General features: G+C 43.9%; 1 protein-coding gene across 8 annotated transcripts in view; it reads right to left on the minus strand.

Moving 5' to 3' along the window:
* Positions 1 to 23,894, minus strand: part of dpy19l3 (dpy-19 like C-mannosyltransferase 3) — a 117,944-nt gene that overhangs the window by 13,640 nt on the left and 80,410 nt on the right. For all 8 annotated transcript variants that reach the window (XM_038806570.1, XM_038806565.1, XM_038806566.1 and 5 more), the window contains exons 13-18: positions 21,587 to 21,718; positions 17,388 to 17,499; positions 15,566 to 15,622; positions 10,325 to 10,407; positions 6,417 to 6,549; positions 1,271 to 1,429 (exon numbers count right to left, since the gene is read on the minus strand). In XM_038806570.1, the coding sequence (XP_038662498.1) occupies positions 1,271 to 1,429; positions 6,417 to 6,549; positions 10,325 to 10,407; positions 15,566 to 15,622; positions 17,388 to 17,499; positions 21,587 to 21,718 (676 nt within the window). The remainder of the gene's footprint in view (positions 1 to 1,270; positions 1,430 to 6,416; positions 6,550 to 10,324; positions 10,408 to 15,565; positions 15,623 to 17,387; positions 17,500 to 21,586; positions 21,719 to 23,894) is intronic.

Genomic DNA, 23,894 nt, shown 5'->3' on the forward strand with positions numbered 1-23,894 from the left:
TGTCATATGCTTTATTAACTGTTCTGTCAACCACTCCTACTTTCAATGCCGTGTATACACATAGTTTCTGTGGCTATGACTCATCTTTCATTCTCACTCCACAGTATAAATATTTCCCACTTTGTCTGTTAGCTTTGACAGAGTCATTGGACTCGAAACATTAGCTCTTTTCCAACCCTACAGATGCTGCCAGACTTGCTGAGATTTTCCAGCATTTTCTTTTTGGCTATACATATACACCCAGGTCCTACTGATCCTGCAGCCCTTTTGGAATCATCTGACAGTGGTCCTTAGATTCTCAAGCTGTTAAATCTGCTCTTGTGTTATTAACAAGCTTTGGAAGATAACTGAACTAATGAATGGTGAGAATCTGATACAATTTATTTGGATTTTCAGGAACCAGAAGTGTGGACTTTCATTCACTGAACCTTAATCTTTAATGGCAAATTAGCTAGCTAAATAGATAATTGACCCGGCAACAGGAAGAACAAACCACTGATAAAAAAGAGCAATTAATATTTGGCGTGTTCAAAAGTATTTCAAAAGAATCTGCCTCTTGTAACATGCAATATGAAATTTGCTAATAATTGTAATTTCTGTGCCACAGTCCCTGTCTGTGAGTGCAGCTCAAGTGCTTAGTGTGTAAATCCACATCCAAAGATCCCTCCCACCCGGCTTACTCACTCTTGCAACTACTTCCATCGGGCAGGAGATACAAAAGTCTGAGAACACGCACAAACAGATTCAAAAACAGCTTCTCCCCCGTGGTTACCAGACTCCTAAACTACCCTCTTATGCACTGATCTGATTAATACTACACTCCTATATGCTTCATCTGATGCCGGTGTCTATTGTGTGCCTAATGTGGCCTTATTATGTATTTTCTTTTCATGTACAAATTATCTGATTGAGCTGCACGCAGAAAAATACTTTTCACTGTACCTCGGTATACCTCGGTACACATGACAATAAACAAATCCAATCCAATGCAAGTAATATTGCCATTTCAAATTGCGAGGTCAATGAATTGTGTACTTCAGGCTCCAGGACAGAAACATAGTCTTGGAGTTCAGAAGAAGAAAATCCCAGACATTGCCTAAAATGACAAGCTGATCTACCATCATAGCGTGAAACTATTCTTAATGTGTTTTATTGAGTTGTCAAGTAGGATTTGCTAGATGTTATTTAAAGCTATGAACTGAAATATAACAAATCATGTAAATTCTTTAAAAGGGCCTTTTAGCAGGCAAGACTAATAAATGCTACTTACATGACTATTTGCGATATCAAGCAGGTCTCTCAAACGACAGCCTCTGCTGTGCCTCCTTTCATAACAAATACTATCTTCAAGGATAATGTAGTCTGTTCCATACAATCGTAGGATACTGTATACCTCTTCTGGGGAACTCCTGGAGTAAATCTGATAGATCTTTAGAGAAGGATGACACAAATAGCGTAAACTCATTTGAAACTTAAAATACAAAATTACTGAAGGCCATTTGGCTCCTTCTAACTAACCACACTTGGGTATATTCTGTCAGCAATTCTTCCTGCCATACTTAATTGGGTGATAGAACTGAATAGCTATAACTGGATGCGTCAAAAAATTAAAACTTACATTCTCATGATTATTTGAGGTGATTCCAGAACACTAATCATATATTCCTACCTGTTTGCTTAAACCTGTATAAGATAACCCTTTTCCACATTTACCTCCAACAACAATTGCAAGAAGCTCAGGTATAAATTTGTCACTAAGATAGAGACCATCTGGTCAGTTTCCTCTATTGTTTCTCTCACTTCACCTAACCTACCCATAAGACATATGAGCAGAAGTAGGCCACTTGGCCCATTGAGTCAGCTCTGCCAGTCAGCGAGATCTTAGCTGGTCTGATATAATCCTCAATTCCACTTTCTTGCCTTATCCCCATAACCTTTGATTCCCTACATCTTAAACATCTGTCTATCTCAGTTCTGAACATACTTAACCCAGGCTCTACATCTCTGTGCAGTAAAGAATTTCACAGATCCACTACCCTCAGAGAAGAAATTCCCCCTGATCTCGGTCTTAAATGGGTGACAGCATTTACCTGTCCTTTCCCCCTGAGAATCCTGTCTCAAGAAGGTAATTTCTTATTTTTCTGAACTCCAATAAGTACAGGCCCAATTACTCAACCTCTCCTCATAAGAAAATCACTCCATAACTGGGATCAACCTAGTGAACCTTCTCTAGACTGCCAGCAATGCCAGTACACCTTTCCTTAGATAAGGGGACCAAAGCTTTCAAGTATTCTAGGTGAGGTGTAATTAGTGCCTTGTATAGTTTTAGCAGGACTTCCCTATTTTTCTACTTTATTCCCTTTAAAATAATTGCCAACATTTCATTTGCCTTCCTAATTACCTTCTGAACCTTTTTGTGATTTATGCAGAAGGACCTCCCCCAAGTCCCTCTGTGTTGCAGCTTTCTGCAGTCTTTCTCCATGTAAATATTCAGCTCCTTCATTCATCCTAACAAAGTGCAAACTTCACATTTTCCCACATTATATTCCATATGCCAAGTTTTTGCCCTCTCGGCTAACCTGTCTGTAGACTCGGGCCAGTTTTTCAAAGGTGTCTGCACTGTCCTAGTTCTGAACTCACAATTTAGTCTAGTTTCTCTTCTATCAACGCTCATGTCCTCTTCAAATTTATCTTGCCATGAGACCCGTCACCACCACCTGTGAACCAATTACCAAGAAATTTGCCCAATATCTTTCTCTCGTTGAAAATCTGCTATCGTCATCCCACTCATTGTCTCATTAGACTTTGCAAACTACTGCCTATTTCCAATCTCACTTTCCTCTTTAAAGTCCTTAAGTGTGCTGTCGCCTCCCAAATCAGTGTCCATCTTTCCTGGAACTCCTTATTTGAATGCTTCCGATCGGGTTTGGGAAGGTGATTGAGGAATATGTAGGGTTTAATTGCACAGGGGACGTTTTGCAGTCGGGGGTTTGGGTGGCTCTGAAGGCAGTAGTAAGGGGGGGTGATCTTGTTTAAGGCTAAGGTAGACAAGGAGGGGAGAGAGGAGCGGCAAAAATTGACAGAGGGAGTGCTGGAGGTGGATAGGAGGTACACAGGGGACCCGAGCCCGGCCCTTCTGGCCAGGGGGAAGGAGTTTTAGGCAACGTTCGACCAGTTGGCCAGGGGGAAAGCGGTACACCAGTTGAGAAGGATGAGGGGGCGGTCTATGAACATGGGAACAGGCAGTTGGCTGGCCAGCTCTGGATGGAGGCGGCAGTAAGGGAGATAGTTCAGTGTGGGATAAGATGGGGAAGTTGCTGGTGGCCACAGAGCAGATCAATAAAGGTTTTGAAGAGTTCTATAAGACGTTATAAGGGTTGGAGCCACCAGGAGAGGAGCGAGAGATGAGGGACTTTCTGGACAGGTTGGAGTACCCGAGGTTGGGGGGAAGAGGACAGGGCAGGGTTGGAGGGGTCGGTGGGGGAGCAGGAGGTGAAGGGTAAGTGGGAGGATGCAGTCAGAGAAGGTGGCGGGGCTGGATGGGTTCCCAGTGGAATAGTATAAGAAGTTTAAGGATAAGATGGCACCGCTGATGGTGGGAAAGTTTGAAGATGCAATAGGTAGGGGCTTCTTGCCTTAGATGTTAGGGCAGGCTACGATTTCTCTGCTGTTAAAGAAGGATAAGGGCCCGGTGGAGTGTGGTTGAAGGATCTGTTTCTTCGGGGACGATTCGCGAGCATGGAGTAGTTGGGAGAGAAGTATGGGTTGGCGTAGGGTGAAGGGTTTAGATATTTGCAGGTTCAAGATTCTGCAAGGAAGGTCTTCCCTTGTTTTCGTTTTATGAGTCTATGTTTTAGGTTTTATATTGTTTTGGTTGTTTTTGTTTTCTTTCTTTGTATGGTGAAAATGTTGAAAGTATAGCAAATAAAATATATTTTTCAAAACCTTTGAGGGGTATGGCCTCCAATGCCTTATTCTCTTAATAATGCTTTAAATATCAAGGTACTTGAAGCTACCACATGCAATCTTTCCCCATTTTCTACATCTGTCAAAGTGCACATCATCCACATGCACAAGTTTCACATTTCTTTACTTTTACCCACAGTATATTCCGCCTATTGTTCTTTAGTCCATCCACTTAATTTAACCTGAAAGATGTCTATCTGCTCAACATTTACGATCTAGCTACACAGTTTAGCATCAAAAATTAATGTTATAACCTTACCAAAACCTTCCTCCATTTAGTTTTTTAAAAATAAATTTAGAGTACCCAATTCATTTTTTCCGATTAAGGGGCAATTTAGCGTGGCCAATCCACCTACCCTGCACATCTTTGGGTTGTGGGGGTGAAACTCACGCAGACAAGGGGAACATGTGCAAACTCCACACGGACAGTGACTCAGAGCCGGGATCGAACCTGGGACCTCAGCGCCGTGAGGCAGCAGTGCGAACTTAGTGCATTCATAAAGTGTTCCAGCATAGACCTTTATAGACCTTTGCAGAGTATCAACAGACATTGGATGGAATTTTCCATTTTGGAGACTTAGTCGGGTGGCGGGCAGGAAGGTTTCCGTGATCCACACTGGGCGACTGGGTGGGTGAACACTTGCAATCTTATTAATTATGCATCAGCAAGGAGCTTCGTGATTCTCATGGTGGGGAGGATAGGAATTTGCCCGCCCTGCACTTCTAGTCGCAGGTCCGGAGACCGTTTTAAAAATTCAACTGGCAACAAGCCTTCTTTCGCTTCACCTGGATCAGAGCAATTACAAGGGTAGAGTTGCCTGCATTATTGACATCTCAGTGAATGAGTGAATAAATTGAAGTAATACTTAGGCAGCACAGTGGTTAATACTGTTGCTTCACAGCACCAGGGTCCCAGGGTTTGATTTCCCTTGGGTCACTGTCTGTGGGGAGTCTGCACTTTCTCCCCATGTCTGCGTGGGTTTCCTCTGGGTGCTCCGATTTCCTCCTGAAAGACGTGCTATTCGGCAAATTGGACACTCTGAATTCTCCCCAGTGTACCCTAACAGGAGTCGGAATGTGGTGACTAGGGGATTTTCACAGTAACTTCATTGCAGTGTCAATGTAAGCCTACTTGTGACACTAATAAAGATTATACTTGTGACAATAAAAGATTATTATTATTACATTATCATGTCCTTTATAGCTTTGCCTCCATCTCAAAGTCAGCAGGCAAGAGCTAGGCCCTTCACCTGGCCTCCACCCAGACATAGCACCCCACCCCACCTCTTCCAGGTAAAGCTTTTTTAAAATAAATTTAAAGTGCCCAAATATTTTTTTCCAATTAAGGGGCAATTAGAGTGGCCAATCCACCTACCGTGCACATCTTTTGGGTTGTGGGGGTGAGACCCACGCTGGCACGGGAAGAATGTGCAAACTCGATAGTGACCTGGGGCCGGGATTGAACCGGGGTCCTCGGTGGCGTGAAGCAGCAGTGCTACCCACTGCGCCACCGTGCCACCCAACTTTTTTATATTTCTATGGTCTATTGTGGTATTTTGTAAAGCAGGTTGTGGTTGTGGGTATGACTAATTTAATGAAGCTGATGACTGAGTGTTTACAAAGTTGACATAAAGGGGCCCGTCACCTAAGTATCTTAACAATGTAATTTATTATATCAACAGCTGTCACTGTTCCCTCACCAGTACCCTGAGTTCTTTCCCCCCAGGAACCCACTGTTAACACAACCGACTCCGCCCTCTAAGAGGCTCCTAATGAAATCAAAGCAGCTGTCCCAGTATACATACAGGCTCACAAAGAACAAAGAAAAGTACAGCACAGGAACAGGCCCTTCGGTCCTCCAAGCCTGTGCCGACCATGCTGCCCGTCTAAACTAAAATCTTTTACATTTCCTGGGTCCGTATTCCTCTATTCCCATCCTATTCATGTATTTGTCAAGATGCGCCTTAAATGTCACTATCGTCCCTGCTTCCACCACCTCCTCCGGCAGCAAGTTCCAGGCACCCATTACCCTCTGTGTAACAAAACTTGCCTCGTACATCTCCTATAAACCTTGCCCCTCGCACCTTAAACTTAATCCCCCTAGTAATTGACCCCTCTATCCTGGAAAAAAGGCTCTGACTATCCACTCTGTCTATGCCCCTCATAATTTTGTCGACCTCTATCAGGTCGCCCCTCAACCTCCGCCGTTATAGTGAGAACAAACCGAGTTTATTCAACTGCTCCTCATAGCTAATGCCCTCCATACCAAGCAACATCCTGGTAAATCTCTTCTGCACCCCCTCTAAAGCCTCCACATCCTTCTGAATCAGTTTGGAGTACAGCAGAGGTAGAAAAATGGATTTGAGTTAAGGAAACAGAACCCGCTCTGAGAATTAAATCCTCTTCTGTTACAAGGATGTAATCTGATCCACTGAATAGGAGATACGTACCTGTTTTGTTCTTTCTCTCAACTTTTTGTCTTCATAATGAGGGTGATTTGTTATGGTTCTCCCAGTGCACAACTTGACCCCTGCTAATAGCTGCATACTTCCAGCAAACACTGCATTTTTAGAAGTTTTTGACCTTTGGGGAAAGAAAGGAAAACAACCAACAATATCCTAAACACTGGTATACAGGTGTATTTATAAGTCATCATTCTTTGCTAACTTTATTTAAAAATGAACAGAAGAAGTTAAATTCTTTAAACAAAATGGAAGCAAGAAGCATCTCCCTGATGCCACCAGAAATACTATTGTTAAAGCACACACTTCAAAAACTAGAATCAAAATAGGAAACACAGTACTGAGGTTGCCTGTATATTGGGACATCAACGTGAATACTTTGCATCTGGTAAACTGGCAGCAACTGGAGACGATGAAACTGAGAAACAGATGATGGTGGTGCACTGGCACCATGGCAGTATGAAGGCGTATACCCACTCCCGGTGGCTGTCAAGGTGGAAGTCGCCTGAACATTTATGCCTCTGGGTCTTTCCAGAGGCCGAGCGGGGACTGTCTGGGATCTCTCAGACATCTGCACACAGGTGCATCCGCGCAGTCATGGATATCCTATACTCCCGGGCTGCGGACCCAGGCTGTGGACTATATATTTTTTTTATTCTCCTCCTTTTTCAAATTTTCCCCCAAATTTACACCTACCAACAATAAACAATAATGAATGCAATGTCAATCCCTATATCAATAACTACAATCCCATCGTCCCACCAAACCCCAAACATTAGCCCACATGTGAACATAAACAAATAACAAAAAGGAATCAGGAATCACCCATCGTCACAATTAACACATACAGTCCCCCTCTCTCCCAACACATTAGGGGGTAATGTTTGATGTAATCCAATTCTTGAAAGTGCATAATGAATAACGCCCATGAATTGTAGAACCCCTGCATCCTTCCCCTCAGTTCAAATTTGACCCTCTCAAGAGTCAAGAATTCCAGCAGGTCCCCACGCCATGCCAGGGCACAGGGTGGAGAGATTGATCTCCATCCCAACAGGTTCTGCCTTCGTACGATCAACGAGGTGAAGGCTACAACATCTGCCTCTGCACCCGTTTCCAACCCCGGCTGGTCCGACACCCCGAATATGGCCTCCCGAGGGCCTGGGTCCAGTTTCACATGCATCACTTTAGAGATTGCCCTAAAAACCTCCTTCCAGTAATCCTCCAGCTTTGGATAGAGCCAAAATATATGAATGTGGTTTTGGGATCCCCCCTCACAATGTTTTTTTTAAATTTAGAGTATCCAATTAATTGTTTTCCAATTAAGGGGCAATTTAGCATGGCCAATCCACCTAACCTGCACATCTTTGGGCTGTGGGGGCGAAACCCACGCAAACACGGGGAGAATGTGCAAACTCCACATGGACAGTGACTCAGAGCCAGGATCGAACCTGGGACCTCGGCACGTGAGGCAGCAGGGCTAACCCACTGCACCACCATGCTGCCCTCCCCTTCTGTTCACACACATCGTCTACCCCCTCAAATAGCTGGCTCATCCTGCCCTTGTGAGGTGTGCTGTGTATACCACCTTCAGATGAATCAGCCCTAACCGCGCGCACGAGGTGGAGGCGTGGCTGCGGACTATATAAACTTCAGTCTGGACCAGGCACACCAGGATGTCTGGGCAGCAGGATGTGCCACCATTGCTATCATGCCCTCGGTCCAGGGGATGATCTATGGAGCAAATGCCCCTCTACGAGCACCAGCTCATCAGAGGATGCCCTTCATCAATTGGAAGTGGTTCCACTCCCTGACTGTGCATTTGTTGGGTGATCACCAGTTGCACATCATGCACATCTGCGCCCAATATCCAGGCAGCACGCATGGCGCATACATCGTGGCAAACTCAGCGGTTCCTGATACCTTCAAGGCACTCCCTCAGGCAAGGGATAGGCTCTTGGGCAACAAGGGTTACCTGCTGAGGTCTTGGCTAATGATGCCTGTCCGGATGCTCCAGACCGACGTCCCCAGACCTCTGGGACTGGCGCAGGTCTGTCAGTGCCTGGCCAATGCTCTCGATGCCCACAGCCATGACCCTTTGTGAATGGGCCAAGCTCTGAAGTGCCACAGCAATGTCCGTGTGAGCCTGGTACATGTTTGCCTGTGACTAAGCTCCCCTGTCCTGAGCCTCAGCCATCGACCGTACAGATTGCCCCAAGCCTTGGATGTCTTGATCAAATGGCTCTGATTTCTTAACCCAAGACTTCCACCGCGGGTGCCATCAGTGTTGGCCTGGGTACCATGCATTGTCGGCTTGATCTCCTGCACCAGAAGGTGGTTGGGTTGGACTCCTCCAGTTGTACCTGCAGGTCTGGAACGTTGCTGACACCCCCTCCTGTAAATCCTAGCTATGCGTCTGTATCTCCTCCAGGGATGGGATCGTACTTTTCAGAAGCACGATACCTTTCAGGACTGCAGTTGCTTCCTGGAATCGGGCAGCCCTCCGATTGTCCGCTCCCTCATGTGTCTCTACCTCCAGCTGATATGATCATGTTCACCAGAAGGTGACCCAGGAGGCTCATCGCTAAAATGCCCCAGCACGGTGATAGCATCAATGATGGTGGAGGGTGTAGGTGAGAGAAATGACCAAAAGTCAGTCTTTCCCGGACTGGTGCTCCGGGGTGATCTGGGCATCGGGCTGGGGACGAGGTAGCCCAGATAAGCCTGTACAGTCTGATGGTAATCCTGCAAGACAAAAGACAAGAGACAGTGAGATCTTGGAAAGGAGTGGTCTGGGGAGAGGGGTGACTCACTTGGTATAGGGACATCATTTTACATTGGCAGCTCACTAGGTTGCCGCATGTCGACCTCCACATCCGAGATGGCTCTCTCCTGCACCTCCCTGTTTACCTCCAGTACCCTCTGCTCCGCGGGGCTGAGAGCCCTGAGGTCCGGTACACCAACTCTGGTCTTCTCCCACTCTCGTCTATTATGGGTTGCCTTTTCCTAGGGGACGCATAAAGGACATGGTGAGATGCAATTAGACGAGTTACATGGGGGGAGGTCTGTAGTTTGTGGGTTTGTGCGCAAGGCACCTGACCAAAGAGGTCAATACAGGTGTTGGAGTTTGGTGCATGGTGGGATGTGAGGTAGGTGCAGGCAGATTAGTTTTGACTGGCCTCTGGGGGAGTCGGGTGTGATGTGGGAAGTGAAGGACAGGAGTGATGCCAGGGGAACAGAGGTGGCAACTCAGCTGAGCTGTCCTAAGGAGGTAATTCACCTTCTTCCTGCACTGTTACGGTCCGCCTGGTGAGGCTGCAGCATTCACCACCTCGGTCACATTCCCCCAGGCCCACTTAGCAATAGCGGGCTGGAAACTCCTGCCCACCCTGGGGAAAGAGGATGTCCCACTGCATCTAGCATCTTCACAAGGCCTAGGTTTAGGAACCGGGGGGGCTGGTCTCCTTGCTGCCATCTTCTTGACTGGAATGAGTGTGTGGGGAGTGGAGGGCTTAAAAGAAGTTCTAGCTTCTCAAGCTCTCCAGCACCAATTCCAGCCGCATCGCATCTGACGCCGGTGGGAATAAGAATTGTACTAGATTCACATGGGTAAACTGCTGGCCCATTAGCATGGCCTGAATTGCTCCACAAATAGCGCCCCCAATGGGGACGCGAACTGCATGCAATTCAGTTCCGGCATCAATAGTTCCTCCCAAATCTTGCCCGGTATTTCATAGACTGTTGTCTTAATCTGGACAATCAAAACCAATTAACTGTAAAAGCACAAACTTAAAAGCAAAAAAATACAAGTTATGATTTGTTGTGGATAAGAAATTTTTGCACAACATTAAAATTAAATATTCAAATGCCATTTTAGAGGTGAAAATTACTTAACTTACTTGATCCAGTTCATTAATTCAACTGTATCAGGATCATAAAATTCCCTCAGATCTGACAGTTCAGTCATTATCTTTGGCCAGAACTACACGAACAAGAGGACCAAAGTTACAAATATAATGTTTCTGTTCACAACTCCCATCTTACTAGCCTATACCTCCAGCTGAAAAAAAGCAGATGTGGTAACAAAAGATAGCCTCTGGGAATGCCACTATCTGACATGTTCATAGGGATTAGGGTTATCAGAGGCTTGAAGTTTGATCAATGTGAAACAAACCACTGTAATGTATTCATACACATTGATTCAGTACCCATTGGAGGCGATGACCCAGCAGCCATTTACAATATGGGGAAAACACAAACGTCTCTTCAGCTGATTTCACTTGTGCACACTACATTGGCAACATACCAAATACTTATACCACACACAAATATATATACACACACACACACACACACTATATAATTAAGAAAATCCTACCGAAAACAAGAAAATGCAGTATTATATGCTTGTAGTAGATCACTTATTAATAGGTTTACAATTTACTTAGATAGGACAGACTGAAATTGCACATCAACAAACCAATATTTACTTTTTCAAAAAAAAATTTATATTGGGTTTTTGGTGTACAAATTAAATAGAAATATGAACAAACAGTGCGAGTATCGCAAGAGAGTATATAAGGAGTAATACTAGAATTATTTACATCAAGATTGTTTTAAGGACCATTCCTTTTCTTTTACACCTTCCTTGTAGTGTTTGCCATAGTGTGGTCCCCTGCGTTTCACTCCCCGCTGGGTTTTCCTCAGCTTTTCTTCCCTCTGGTTCAACTATTGTTACCCCTGCCCTCCAGTGTCTCCTGGTTCCTCTGTTGGGCTTGGTGGAGTCCCTTGTTTCCCTAACCACCCCCCCCCTCCCCCCCCTCCCCCCCCCCCCCCCCACCCCCTCTCCCCACCTTACTGTGTCTCAGCTACCCTCCCCTGATCTTCGGCTTCCTTGTTGTTGGCTACAAACAGGTCTTGGAACAACCAAGTGAATGGCTCCTATATTTTGTAGATGCCCTCTTCCGACCCTCGGGTGGCAAATTTGATTTTCTCCATTTGGAGAAATTCCGACAGGTCGGACAGCCAGTCTGCAGCTTTGGGTGGTGCTGCTGACCGCCAGCCAAGCAGGATTCTCCTCCGTGCGATCAGGGAGGCGAAGGCAAGTGCGTTGGCCCTCCTCCCCATGAAGAGATCTGGCTGTTCTGATACCTTGAAGAGTGCCACTTTTGGGCATGGCTTCACCCCCATCCTCAACACTTTGGACATTGCCTCGAAGAAGGCTGTCCAGAACCTAGCAAGTCTGGACCAAGACCAAAACATGTGGGCATGGTTGGCCGGGCTTTCTTGGCACCGTTCACATCTGGCGTCCACCTCCGGGAAGAACCTACTCGTTCGGGTTCTGGTTAAGTGGGCTCTGTGTACCACCTTTAGTTGCATTAGGCCTTGCGCATGTGGAGGTGCAGTTGACCCTATGTAGTGCTTTGCTCCAGAGTCCCCACTCTATTTCAAAACCCAGGTCTTCCACACATTTCCTCCTCGTCGCGTCCAGTTTGATGTCAGCCTTCTTTATCAGTCATCTGTACATGTCACTACAGTTCCCTCTGCCTAGAATGTCTATGTCCAGTAGTTCTTCTAATAGCATCCGTTGCAGTGGTCATGGGTATGTCCTTGTCTCCTTCCATATGAAGTTTTTAAGCTGCAGGTACCCGAGTTTGTTGCCCCCTGCTAGTTGAAATCTCTCCATCACTTCATCCAGCGTTGTGATCCTACCGTCGGTGTATAGGTCTCTAACCGTCCTGTCTCCATCTTTTAAAGGTGGCGTCAGTGAGTGCTGATGTGAACCGGTGGTTACTGCAGATGGGGGCCTTGTCAGACGTTTTGGTCAGGCCGAATTGCTGTCGTAACTGGTTCCAGGACTGGAGCGTAGCTATCACCACAGGGCTGCTTGAGTGTTTTTGGCTGGGCATGAGAGTGCCACCGTGGCGGGGGCCCTGAGAGAGGTCCCCTTGCAGAAGGCCTCCTCCGCACGCACACACTCAGCTACTTTATCCATCCCATTACTCTTTCTGCTGTTGCTGTCCAGTGGTAGAATCGTAGGTTTGGGAGAGCTAGCCCCCACCCTGGATTTTGTTTTCCGTAGGACCTTCTTTGGGATCTTTGCATTCTCCCCCCCCCCCCCCCCCCCTCCACTCCCTCCCCCCCTCCCCCTGAATTTTGTTTTCTGTAGGACCTTCTTTGGGATCTTTGCATTCTCCCTCCCTCCCTCCCCCTCTCCCCTCGATATTGTTTTCTGTAGGACCTTCTTTGGGATCTTTGCATTCTCCACCCCCCCCCCCCCCCCCCCCCCTTCCCTCCCTCCGGATTTTGTTTTCTGCAGGACCTTCTTTGGGATCTTTGCATTCTTCCCCCCCCTCCCTCCCTCCCCCCCTTTGGCGTTGGAAGCCGTTCTATTCCGATTTTGGTGTCTGGCGATGGAGAATTCCACCCTACATCTTTCGTCTTCTGTTTTACAGAAAAAATAACCCAGCCTACTCAGTCTTTCCTGATGGCTGCATCTTCTCATTTCAGGTAACAATCACCTAATTTTTATTGCACTTTTTCCATCCCCGTCCTGATTTTCAATGTATTACCTATGTGCTTATCGATTTAATTCAATTTAATTTACAAGTTTTTTTCTTTCACATTTTCATTTCATATTTCCTTTTGTCTTCCAAATTGTCTTTTAAAACTCTTTCCTAAGCTTTTAGACACCTGTCCTAAAACCTGCTTTAGTTAGGAGTCAATTCTTGTCTGATTATGCTTCTATGAAGCACACAAGCTTTTTTCTATGTTAAAAAGGCTACATAAATGCAAATTGCTATTGCTGTTAAGGTGCTTTGTCCATTTCAACATAGTTACAGACCTGCATGACAATGGTGCATTAGGGTGCTCACTCAGTTATCACCAAAAAAATTGAAGCTCACAAACCCTTCCTTGTACAGCAGAATTTCATGATCACCTAGAATGTACAGCAGAGAAGCAAGCCATTCTCTCAACCATTCTCTACACTAGCTTCTTCCCACCTCACCCCAGCAACATATCCTTCTGTACCTTTCTCTCTCATGCACCTATTTGGCTTTCCCTTAAATGCATCTATGTTATTTGCCTCAATCACTCCGTTTGGAAGTAAACTCCATATTTTCACCATTCGGATAAAGGAGTTTGTCCTAAATTCTGTACCAAATTTATTGGTGACTATCTTATTATCTTATCTTCGTGGCAGCCCATCCAATCTGTGGAAACACCTTAGTTATTTCTATCTAACTGAACACTTTCATAATTTTAAAGACTTCTATCAGGTCACTTCTCATTTTTTTTCTCTCCACAGAAAAGAGCTTCAACCTATTCAGATGTTTTCATGCTCTAGCATCGTACTTCTAAATATTTTCTACACTTTCTCCAAAGTTCTGTACACATTTTGTAATATGGAGATCAGAACCGCACCTGGCACTCAAAGTGTGGACCAACAAAAGTCTCTATAAAAGCGGAATGTAATTTTCTGCTTTTGAACTCTATTCCATATCAGGGCCGGATTCTCCCCTACCCGGCGGGGCGGGGTTCCCGGCGTGTCGGAGTGGCGTCAACCACTCCGGTGTCGGGCCGTCCCAAAGGTGCGGAATTCTTCACACCTTTAGGGGCCAAGCCCTCACATTGAGGGGCTAGGCCCGTGCCGGAGTGGTTCCCACTTCGCCGGCTGGCGTGAACGGCCTTTGGCGCCACGCCAGCCGGGGCCGAAAGGACTTCGCCGGCTGGTGTAAGTCCGCGCATGCTCCGAACGTCATACCGGCGCATGCGCAGGGGTGGGGGTCTCTTCCGCCTCAACCATGGTGAACATCATGGTAAAGGCAGAAGAAAAAGTGCGCCCCCACGGCACAGGCCCACCCGCCAATCGGTGGGCCCCGATCGCGGGCCAGGCCACCGTGGGAGCACCCCTCGGGGTCGGATCGCCCCCCTCCCCCAGGGGGTCGGAGAATCCCGCCCCAGTGCTTTTGACTGCACAGTTTTCTGAACTAGCATTGCTACTTTTAATGATTTTGTAACTGTACTCCAAGATCTCTTCGTGCCTTTAGCCAACTCAGGTGACGCTGCTCTCCTTATTGTTCCCAACAAAATGCATCACATCACACTTATCTATATTGAAATTAATTTACATTTACACTCCAATTCTACAGATTGGTTAACAACTTTGTGTATTTTGATGTTGCCTACCTCAGTAGTAACTATAGTTACTAATTTAGTGCATCAAGATGAAAGGTTAGCATAAATAGACAGGAGGGAGGAGCAAAATGTAAGTGCCTGCCATAATGCTGTGACAGTATTGTGACTCTTTAAAAAACTCAACCTCTGGCAGATCTGCTACGAGAGCCTTTGCAGCAAGAGGGAAATATCTGCTTTTCTAGATCTTCACTTCCACCCAAAACATCAACTCAAGCAAGAAACATTGGGCTGGCAACAAAATAGAGAAATTAAATTCCATTTTTCTAATTAATGTTTTAACTTCAATTGTATCTCGTTTTTATGTGTGTGATAGCGTGGCTGAGTCATGTGAGTAAAGTACGAAGCCTTTGTTTAAACCTTTAAATATTAAAAAAAAATTTTTTTTTATATAGAGTGTCCAATTAATTTTTTCCAATTAAGGGACAATTTAGTGTGGCCAATCCACCTGCACATCTTTGGGTTGTGGGGATGAAACCCACGCAAACACGGGGATAATGTGCAAACTCCACACGGACAGTGACCCAGAGCAGGGATCGAACCTGGGACCTCGGCGCCGTGAGGCAGCAGTGCTAACCATTGTGCCACTGTGCTGCCCTTCATTTAACCCGTCTTAATCTTCAGGGCAAATGTTTGTGAGAAATAAAGAAACTTTCTTCAAATTTAATGCACAACAGCTTGATATTGAGTTATTAAAATTGGTTCAATCACTCAGAGGGTAAGAACATCCACATACAAATATATTTGATCACAGGCAGTAAAAAATAACACCTAAAAATTGTCTGTGACATAGGATTTTAGTTTACAAAGAGTGGAACATCATCTGTAGGCTTCAACTGATTGTGATAATCAATTTAGTAATTTTTATTGTCTTAAAATAAAACGTCTGAAACTTGACAAAGATGAGCTAATGTTTTTTGCTTTCTCAGATTAATTAATCTTACCTCATGGTAAAGGTAAATGAAGATTAATATAGGAACTGCAAACCTTATCACACGGACCTGCAAAAACAAGAGACCTAAAGATTACATAATACAGGTAGATTGGAAACAGACTAACATTTTATTCATTTTCAAAAAGGACAAAGAAAGCAATCACAAGCAACTACAACAATAGTACTGATTACATCTAGTAATGTTTAGGGTTATCTTTAAAATAACTTGGGAATAATGGTTTCATAGGGAAAAAATTCTGTTTGATCAACCTCTCTGGCTTTTTTGAGGAAAGTCAAGCCTACTGTATGATACTAGGGTAAGCCTGCAACTTGCTGTATCTAGATTTTTAAAAAGGCATCCAAAAAGCCGCATGCAAGAGACTGTAATATTAAGCTCACAGGTATCGGAAATTTAAGTCAAATCTTTCAAACAGGCACTTTCTAAAGGTTATGTCAAGGTGGCTTGCCTCAAGGATCAGCATTATGAGTACTGCAGTCTAATTTTCATCATTGCCTTGAATTCAGAAATTCTATGCAAATATGTCAGCAGCTATTGATTCTGATAGAGCAGCTTCAAAATAAAAGAACAAAGGAAATTACAGCACAGGAACAGGCCCTTCGGCCCTCCAAGCCTGCACCAACCATGCTGCCCGTCTGAACTAAATCACCTACCCTTCTGGGGACCATATCCCTCTATTCCCATCCTTTTCATGTATTTGTTAAGACGTGATTAAAACTTTGAAGTCAAAATCAATTATAAAAATTATGTGGATAGATTAATGGCAGATGAATTGCACAGTACTACTTATTTGCCCATTTAATACAGTTGTTATTTCTAAAATCTTGAAATTGAGCATTTTCTGAAGTTTCTAGTACTATTCTAGTCTTGTTATTATTTGTATCTGAAGAAGTATGATAACATTATTGAGCAGGAAAAAGTTTGAAAGAATCTGCCAGAGCACTGACACCCTAGTGGCAAGCTGTAATTACTAATTAAACTCAATTAATTTGAATGATAAAAATACATGTACTTTACAATTTTAAGATAACAATCCAAACATTTAAAATAACAGAAATTTCCTTGGCTTATAAACTGTTGACTATATAATATAATCTTAAAATACAAAGTAGGCCACACCTCAATGGTGACGTTATTCCTTGCATTATATCACTTTTTAATTACTGTGAATATTTCTCAGGAATTAAAACTTTCACTTCTGTTAGAAATAGTGTGATGTGGCTACATTTCGAGTTGTTACCATGCCATTTCTTTGCTGCTACTGATTTTGGGGTCATTTACATAATCACAAAGTTACAGACACTTGGTAAGGTCTGCCCTGAATTACATTCTCAGTTAAATAAGAAAACTGATGTCAAACAAGAGATGAAAATGAGTTCACTTACAACTCCTAAGCTTTGGCAACAATGAAGTTCCAAAAAAACTGAATACAAAGTAGCCTGGTCAAATACAGTAAAATTGTGAACGTGCCTTTGGAGCAGTAAAAAAATATGAGTAATGCAATGGTTGTGGATTAATGCAGCATTTGAATGTTTAACGCTTAGAAATGCTAATGGATAAGATAATAGAAAAATATTTTACACTCAATTATGCTGCAAACAAATTTGGTAGCGTGGGACAAATTGAGCAAAAAAGGACTTCACCTCAATAAGAAAATCTAGACAGCTCTTAACAGCTAAGTATTAAGGAGAACAATGGACATAAATAATCAAAACACGAGAGAAACATTTTGTTAAAGAAACTACATTAGACATAGTCTTGAACTTCTAATTTAAAGATAACGAAGCACTGGGTTTGTGTTAATGACACTGACCCAGTGAGGAGAATACAGACGTATTGCTTTGAGACTCAGACTCCACAACTGATTGCTGCAAATTGCTGCTGATGCAAAGACACACATATGAGATGTCCACAGATATTTCATCCTGTAACAAAAAATAACTGAGCTAAAAGAACTGAGATTAGTCACCATAATGGAAATCTAAAAAGTATTTTGAAACTATTAACTTTTCATGATAGCAAAGAGTAATTTTGAAACAGATTTCTCCCACTGCTAAAATTTAAAATTCGGAGAAATAGGGCAGAGTTCTCCGTTCCTTCATGCCGGCAGGATTTCTCTGGTCCTGCTGCGGTGAATGGAGATTTGACTGAGTGCCAAATTCTCCATCCTTGCTAGCAGTGGTAGCAGGGTGCATTGGGATCTGATAATCTCAGCCATCGTTTCTGATTATACAGACTGTGGTACCTACTGTATGCCTGCCTTAACAAAGCTTCTCCACCATCTCCAAAGCAGGTCAGGAATTTGATGGAATAGTCTCCATTTGCCTGGATGAGGGCAGCTCCAACAACAAGACAAAACGTTGTACTTGACTGGGGTGAACTTTAACATTCACTCTATGTGTGACTGATACTGCAGTGACTTGGCAAAGTTCCTTTAACAGCATTTTATAAACCAACAACATCTACTGCTTCGAAAGACAAGAGCAGCAGGCACATGGGAACATTGACAGCTGCAAATTCTCTCCAAGTCATGCACCATTCTAACTTGGCAATATATTTCAGTTTCTTCATTATCGTTGGATCAATGTTCTGGGATTTCCTACCTAATAGCACTGTGGGAATACCTACACCGCATGCACTGGAGCAGTTGAAGAAGGAACTCACCACCATCTTCTCATGGGCAATTGGGGTAAGCAATAAATGACCCTTGCTGTAATTGCTGTAACATTTGCAGATAAGTAACGGGGCATGACATTAATTTCAATGTTATCATGTGCGTCAGTCATGGCTCAGTTGGTAGCTATGCATATGTATGTCCATTTTTTCTATTTTGACCAGGAAAATGTGGACCAATTAGCCAAACAGTAAAATTGCAGTGAAAAATACATCAGTCCAAAAATCTATATCAGCATAAAAGAAAAGAGAAGGAAAATATACACAGGCCAATGTATACTTTATTAGAAACCCTCATGGCTGATTGACTTTCAGATTTCATCTAATTTTGGTTTTCACATACTGCATATAGGCTTAGGCTACCTCACATTACAATGGCCAAAGCCTAGGCTAGTTATAGTCTAAAGTAAATAAAATGATTAAAAAGGTAAGATGTGTAATAAATTCCTACTTATGGCACCATCTGTGATTCTGCTTGTAGGAGAAGGCTCGCAAGGTGTAGTACGGACAGAAATTGCAACGTAAACAGTGCAAATAAACTAGACATCCCCCGCTAAAGGATGGGTGTGGTTGGCTCAGGTCGTGTCAGCTCAGGTCAGAGACTTCCCACGCCAACAGGTCAGGTGCGGTCTGCGAGGTTCATATCAGCGTAAGTCAGAGACTTCCCACGCCAACAGGTCAGGTGTGGTCTACGAGGTTCATATCAGCTCAGGTCAGAGACTGCCCATGCCAAAAGGTTAGGTGCGGACTGTGAGGTTCATGTTGGCTCAGGTCACTGACTTCTCGAGCTGAAGGTCAGTAAGGCTCAAAAAAAAGTATGGTTGGTTTTTGGATGTGTTCGTTTGTCAGATTTACGGATAAAGGATACTCGACCTGTATTCTCAGTAAAGATTTTTATTTGATTGGGAGTCTTGTTATAGAATAGAGTTAGAATTAAAGTGCATGTATATTGGGCATTATTTGTATTATTTCACTCAATAAATGAAGGATTATTTTGCAAGCGCAATGAAGAGTACACACAGAGTTGGTCGAGAAACAAAACTTACTTTCTTTTACACTTAATTATTATGTACAGCTCCAGTAGTACCCTACTGGATCTTCTCCCTAGTCAGTGCCTTATTTTCACAGTAACTTAATTGCAGTATTAACGTAAGCCTACTTGTAATAAAGATTATTATTATTACTGGCTGACTCTATTTATACAAGTGGCCATTGTTAAGGGTCCTCCGCCCCCTTATCGGGCAAGCTCGTATTCTGCAAGATCCACAGGGCAGTGACTCATCCCTACCCATAAGACCTGTGCGGGTTATAACAGTGTCATTCCAATATTGTTAAAATTGATTTTCAGGATTAACCTGATGGACAAGAGAGGTGAAGAGGCAGAGTTTATTGCTTAGATGTCTGAAGGTATGCTCGCCAATGATGGGGCAAAAGGAGTGGGAAATTCACAAGAGCCAAAAATTGGAGGAACGGACAACTCTTGGAGGGTTGTAAAGTTCGGGTACGATACCAATATAGGGAGGTGTAAGGGTGTGGAGGGTTTTGAACATGTGAATAGAACTTTAAAAAGAGTCATTGGTAGACCCAGAGCTAATCTAGGTCAGTGAGCACAGGTTTACATTTACAAGATCTGGTACAGGTTAGAATACAGACAACCAAATTTTGGATGATCTCAAGTTTATGGAGACAGAGCTAGTTAAGAGTGCATTGGAATAGTCTGAGGGTTTCAGCAGCAGGCAAGTTGATGCAAGGACAGGGAATAATTATGGTAAGAAAGATGAAGTATGAACTACACGGTCTAGCTGATGGAGAGGATAGGAGGTTGAAAGTCCAAATAAGACAAGGTTGTGAAGTCTGATTTAGCCCAAAACACTGGCCATCGAAGAGAATGCATACATTCTGGTAAGGGAACAGAGTCTGGACTGAAAATCAAAATATGCATAGAAATGGACACAGGGAAATTCAGGCTACACAGACACGGCAAAGATTCAGGAAATAAAATGCCGTGATGTAGATGTAGGCAGACGGAGTCAGTAAGAGGTTCCCCGGAAAGGATGAAATTGATTTACAGATTGTACAGTCAGTACAGTCAATATGGAGCACTGGCCAACTAATGTTTAGGATCAGTGACAGATGCGGAGGTCAAGCGAATCCAGTGATCATTTAAAAAAAAAAATATTTTTTAATTCTCCTCCTTTTTCACATTTTCTCCCATATTTACACCCAACAATAAACAATAATCAGTAACGAATGTAATGTCAATCCCCATATCAATAACAACGATCCCATCCTCCCAACAAACCCCAGACATTGGCCCACATATTAACATAAACAAATGACAAAAAGGAATTAGGAATCACCCACAGTCACCATTAACACATACAGTCCCCCAGCCCCCCAACCCCCCTAATGTTCGATGTGATCCAATTCTTGAAAGAGCATAATGAATAACACCCATGAATTGTAGAACCCCTCCATCCTTCTCCTCATTTCAAATTTGACATTTTCAAGCATTAAGAATTCCAGGAGGTCCCCCAACCACGCCAGGGCACAGGGTGGAGAGGTTGATCTCCACCCTAACAAGATCCGCCTTCGGGCGATCAACAAAGCGAAGGCTACAACATCTGCCTCCGCGCCCGTTTCCAACCCCGGCTGGTCTGACACATCGATATGGCCTCCCGAGGGCCCAGGTCCAGGTTCACATGCACCACTTTAGAGATTACCCTAAACACCTCCTTCCAGTAATCCTCCAGCTGGGGACAGAACCAAAACATATGAGCGTGGTTTGCGGGGCCTCCCACGCAACATTCACAAACATCTTCTACCCCCTCAAAGAGCCGGCTCATCCTCGCCCTTGTAAGGTGAGCTCTATACACTACCGTCAGCTGTATCAGCCCCAACCTCGCACACGAGGTGGAGGCATTCACCCTCCGGAGCACCTCACACCAGAACCCCTCCTCCATACCCTCTCCCAACTCTTCCTCCCACTTTGCCTTGATCCCTTCTAGTGATGCCTTCTCCTCTTCCAAAATAGCCCTGTAAACCGCTGATGAATCCAGTGATCATATACTAATTTTACTATAGATAATACAGTATATCTATTTACATATCTGTCTGCATATACACTAATCTACATGTGAACATATCAATGGGCTAATTTACCACAGAGATTACATAATTTGGGATATTACAAATTAATTTGAAAAATAGGTTTCTTGTGCAACTAAATTATTAATACATCTAGCTGTACTTATGTTTTCTGGTCATAACTCTGTTAACCTTCAGAAACAATAAATAATGTCAATAAGGCATCTGGGCCAATGCCATTGATTATAATACCTCATTGTGCTTAAAGCCAGCAGACCAAATAACACAGTGTGTATTAGATTGTAAGCCATGTCTGGTCTCAGCATAATCATGCCCTCTTCTTTAATGGAAGTGGTCTGGCATTGAGATGAATAGCTGCTGCATCTGGGGAGAAAATGACAGTTATAACTAGGAAGAAAGCTGTTTTTCGATACATAAGCATTGTATTTACAATACCAGCTCAAAAAATGTAATTATCCCTATTTATATAGAAACATAGAAAATTAGAATAGGAGGCGGCCAGTTGGCTCTTCGAGCCTGCTCCACCATTCATTGATCATGGCTGATCATCCAACTCAGTAAACTGTCCCGCTATCCCCCCATATCCTTTGATCCCTTTAGCACTAAGAGCAATATCTAACTCCTTTTTGAAAATGTACAAGGTCACAAGGTTTTGGCCTCAACTGCTTTCTATAGTAGAGAATTCCACAGGCTCACCACTCTCTGGGTGAAGAAACTTCTCACCACAATCCTAAATGCTTTACCACGTTAAGTCTTATCCTTAAGACTTACCCCTGGTTCTGGATACCTCACCATCGGGAACATCCCTATTCTAGTCCTGTTAGAATTTTATACGTTTCTAGGAGATTGCCCCTCATTCTTCTAAACTCCAGTGAATATAATACTAACCGACTCAATCTCGCCTCATATTTAAGTCCTGCCATCCCAGAAATTAGTTTGGTAAACCTTCGCTGCTCTCCCTCTGTAACAAGACCATCCTTCCTCAGATAAGGAGACAAACTGCAGACAAGTGCAGGCATGATGGAACAGTGGTTAGCACTGCTGCCTCACAGCTCCAGGGACCCGGGTTCAATTCAGGGCTTGGATTGCCATCTGCGTGAAGTTTGCACTTTCTCCCCCGTTTCTGCATGTGTTTCCTCTGGGTGCTCCGGTTTCCTCCCACAGTCCAAAGAAGTGTGGATAGCAACAAGCTTTTTCCAAGAGTGGGGATGTCAATTACAAGGGGTCACGATTTCAAGGTGAGAGGGGGAAAGTTTAAGGGACATGTGCGTGGAAAATCTTTTACGCAGAGGGTGGTGGGTGCCTGGAACGCTTTGCCAGCGGAGGTGGTATAGGCGGGCACGATAGCATCCTTTAAGATGCCTCTAGACAGATATATGAACGGGCGGGGAACAGAGGGAAGTAGATCCTTGGAAAATAGGCGACAGTTTTAGATAAAGGATCTGGATCGGCACAGTCTGGGAGGGCCGAAGGGCCTGTTCCTGTGCTGTAATTTTTGTTTAAGTGCAGGTTAGGTGGATTGGCCATGCTAAATTGCCACTTAGTGTGGAAGTTAGATGGGGTTAACTGCTTTGTGACATGCTGAATTTTTTTTATTGTTCAGGGGATGTGTGTATCTCTGGAATAAACCCGTATCTATTGGCCATTCCTAGATGACCTCCAAAGATAGTAGTGGCACTTCTCTTTGAACCCCTGCAGCTATTGCATTGCTGATATTCTAATAGTGAGCTCAGGTAGGAGATGCCCAGAGCTTGACCCAGAAAAGATGAAAGAATTGAAAAACATGTCCAATTTAGATTGGCAAATAACTTGGAAGATATTTCTGATTATCCTTTTATGGTAGAGTTTGCAGGGCAGGGAGTTGATGTCATAGTATTTTGTTGTATATCCTAAGATGGTACATACCGCAGCTAATGTGCACCACTGGTGGTGAATGAGGTTAATAGTTAACCTGTATCGGTGGTGTCAATTAAACAAATTGATCTATTCTGAGCACTGTTGAGTTTCTTTAGTATTGTTACACCTTCGCCAATTCAGGAAAGTGTTGAGTATTTCATCACTGTTGACTTGAGCCTTGTAAATGTTGGAGGGGCTTTGAGGGGTCAGAGTTGAATTAGTCACTGCAGTACCCAGCTTCTCTCCTACTGTGGTAGCCACAATATTTATAGGGCTGGTCCAGTTAAACCCTGGTCAATGGTGATCTCAAAATGTTGATAGTGGAGAATTTACTGTAGATTGTGAGAGATTTGATGGTGAGGCCATTGATAATCAGGAGAAGGTGGATGTATCCAAGCTTGTTGGAGCCTTTCATGGTGGCACAATGGTTAGTACTGCTGCCTTACAGCGCCAGGGACCCGGGTTCAATTCTGGCCTTGGGTGACTTTGTGAAGTTTGTACGTTCTCCGTGTGTCTGCGTGGGTTTCCTCCGGGTGCTCCTCTTTCTTCCCACAGTCCAAAGGTGTGCAGATTAGGTGGATTGGCTATGCTAAAATTGCCCCTTAGTGTCCAAGGTTACGGTGTAGGATGGGGGAGTGGACCT

Source organism: Scyliorhinus canicula, chromosome 9, assembly GCF_902713615.1.
Source record: "Scyliorhinus canicula chromosome 9, sScyCan1.1, whole genome shotgun sequence".
Classification (NCBI taxonomy): Eukaryota; Metazoa; Chordata; class Chondrichthyes; order Carcharhiniformes; family Scyliorhinidae; genus Scyliorhinus; species Scyliorhinus canicula.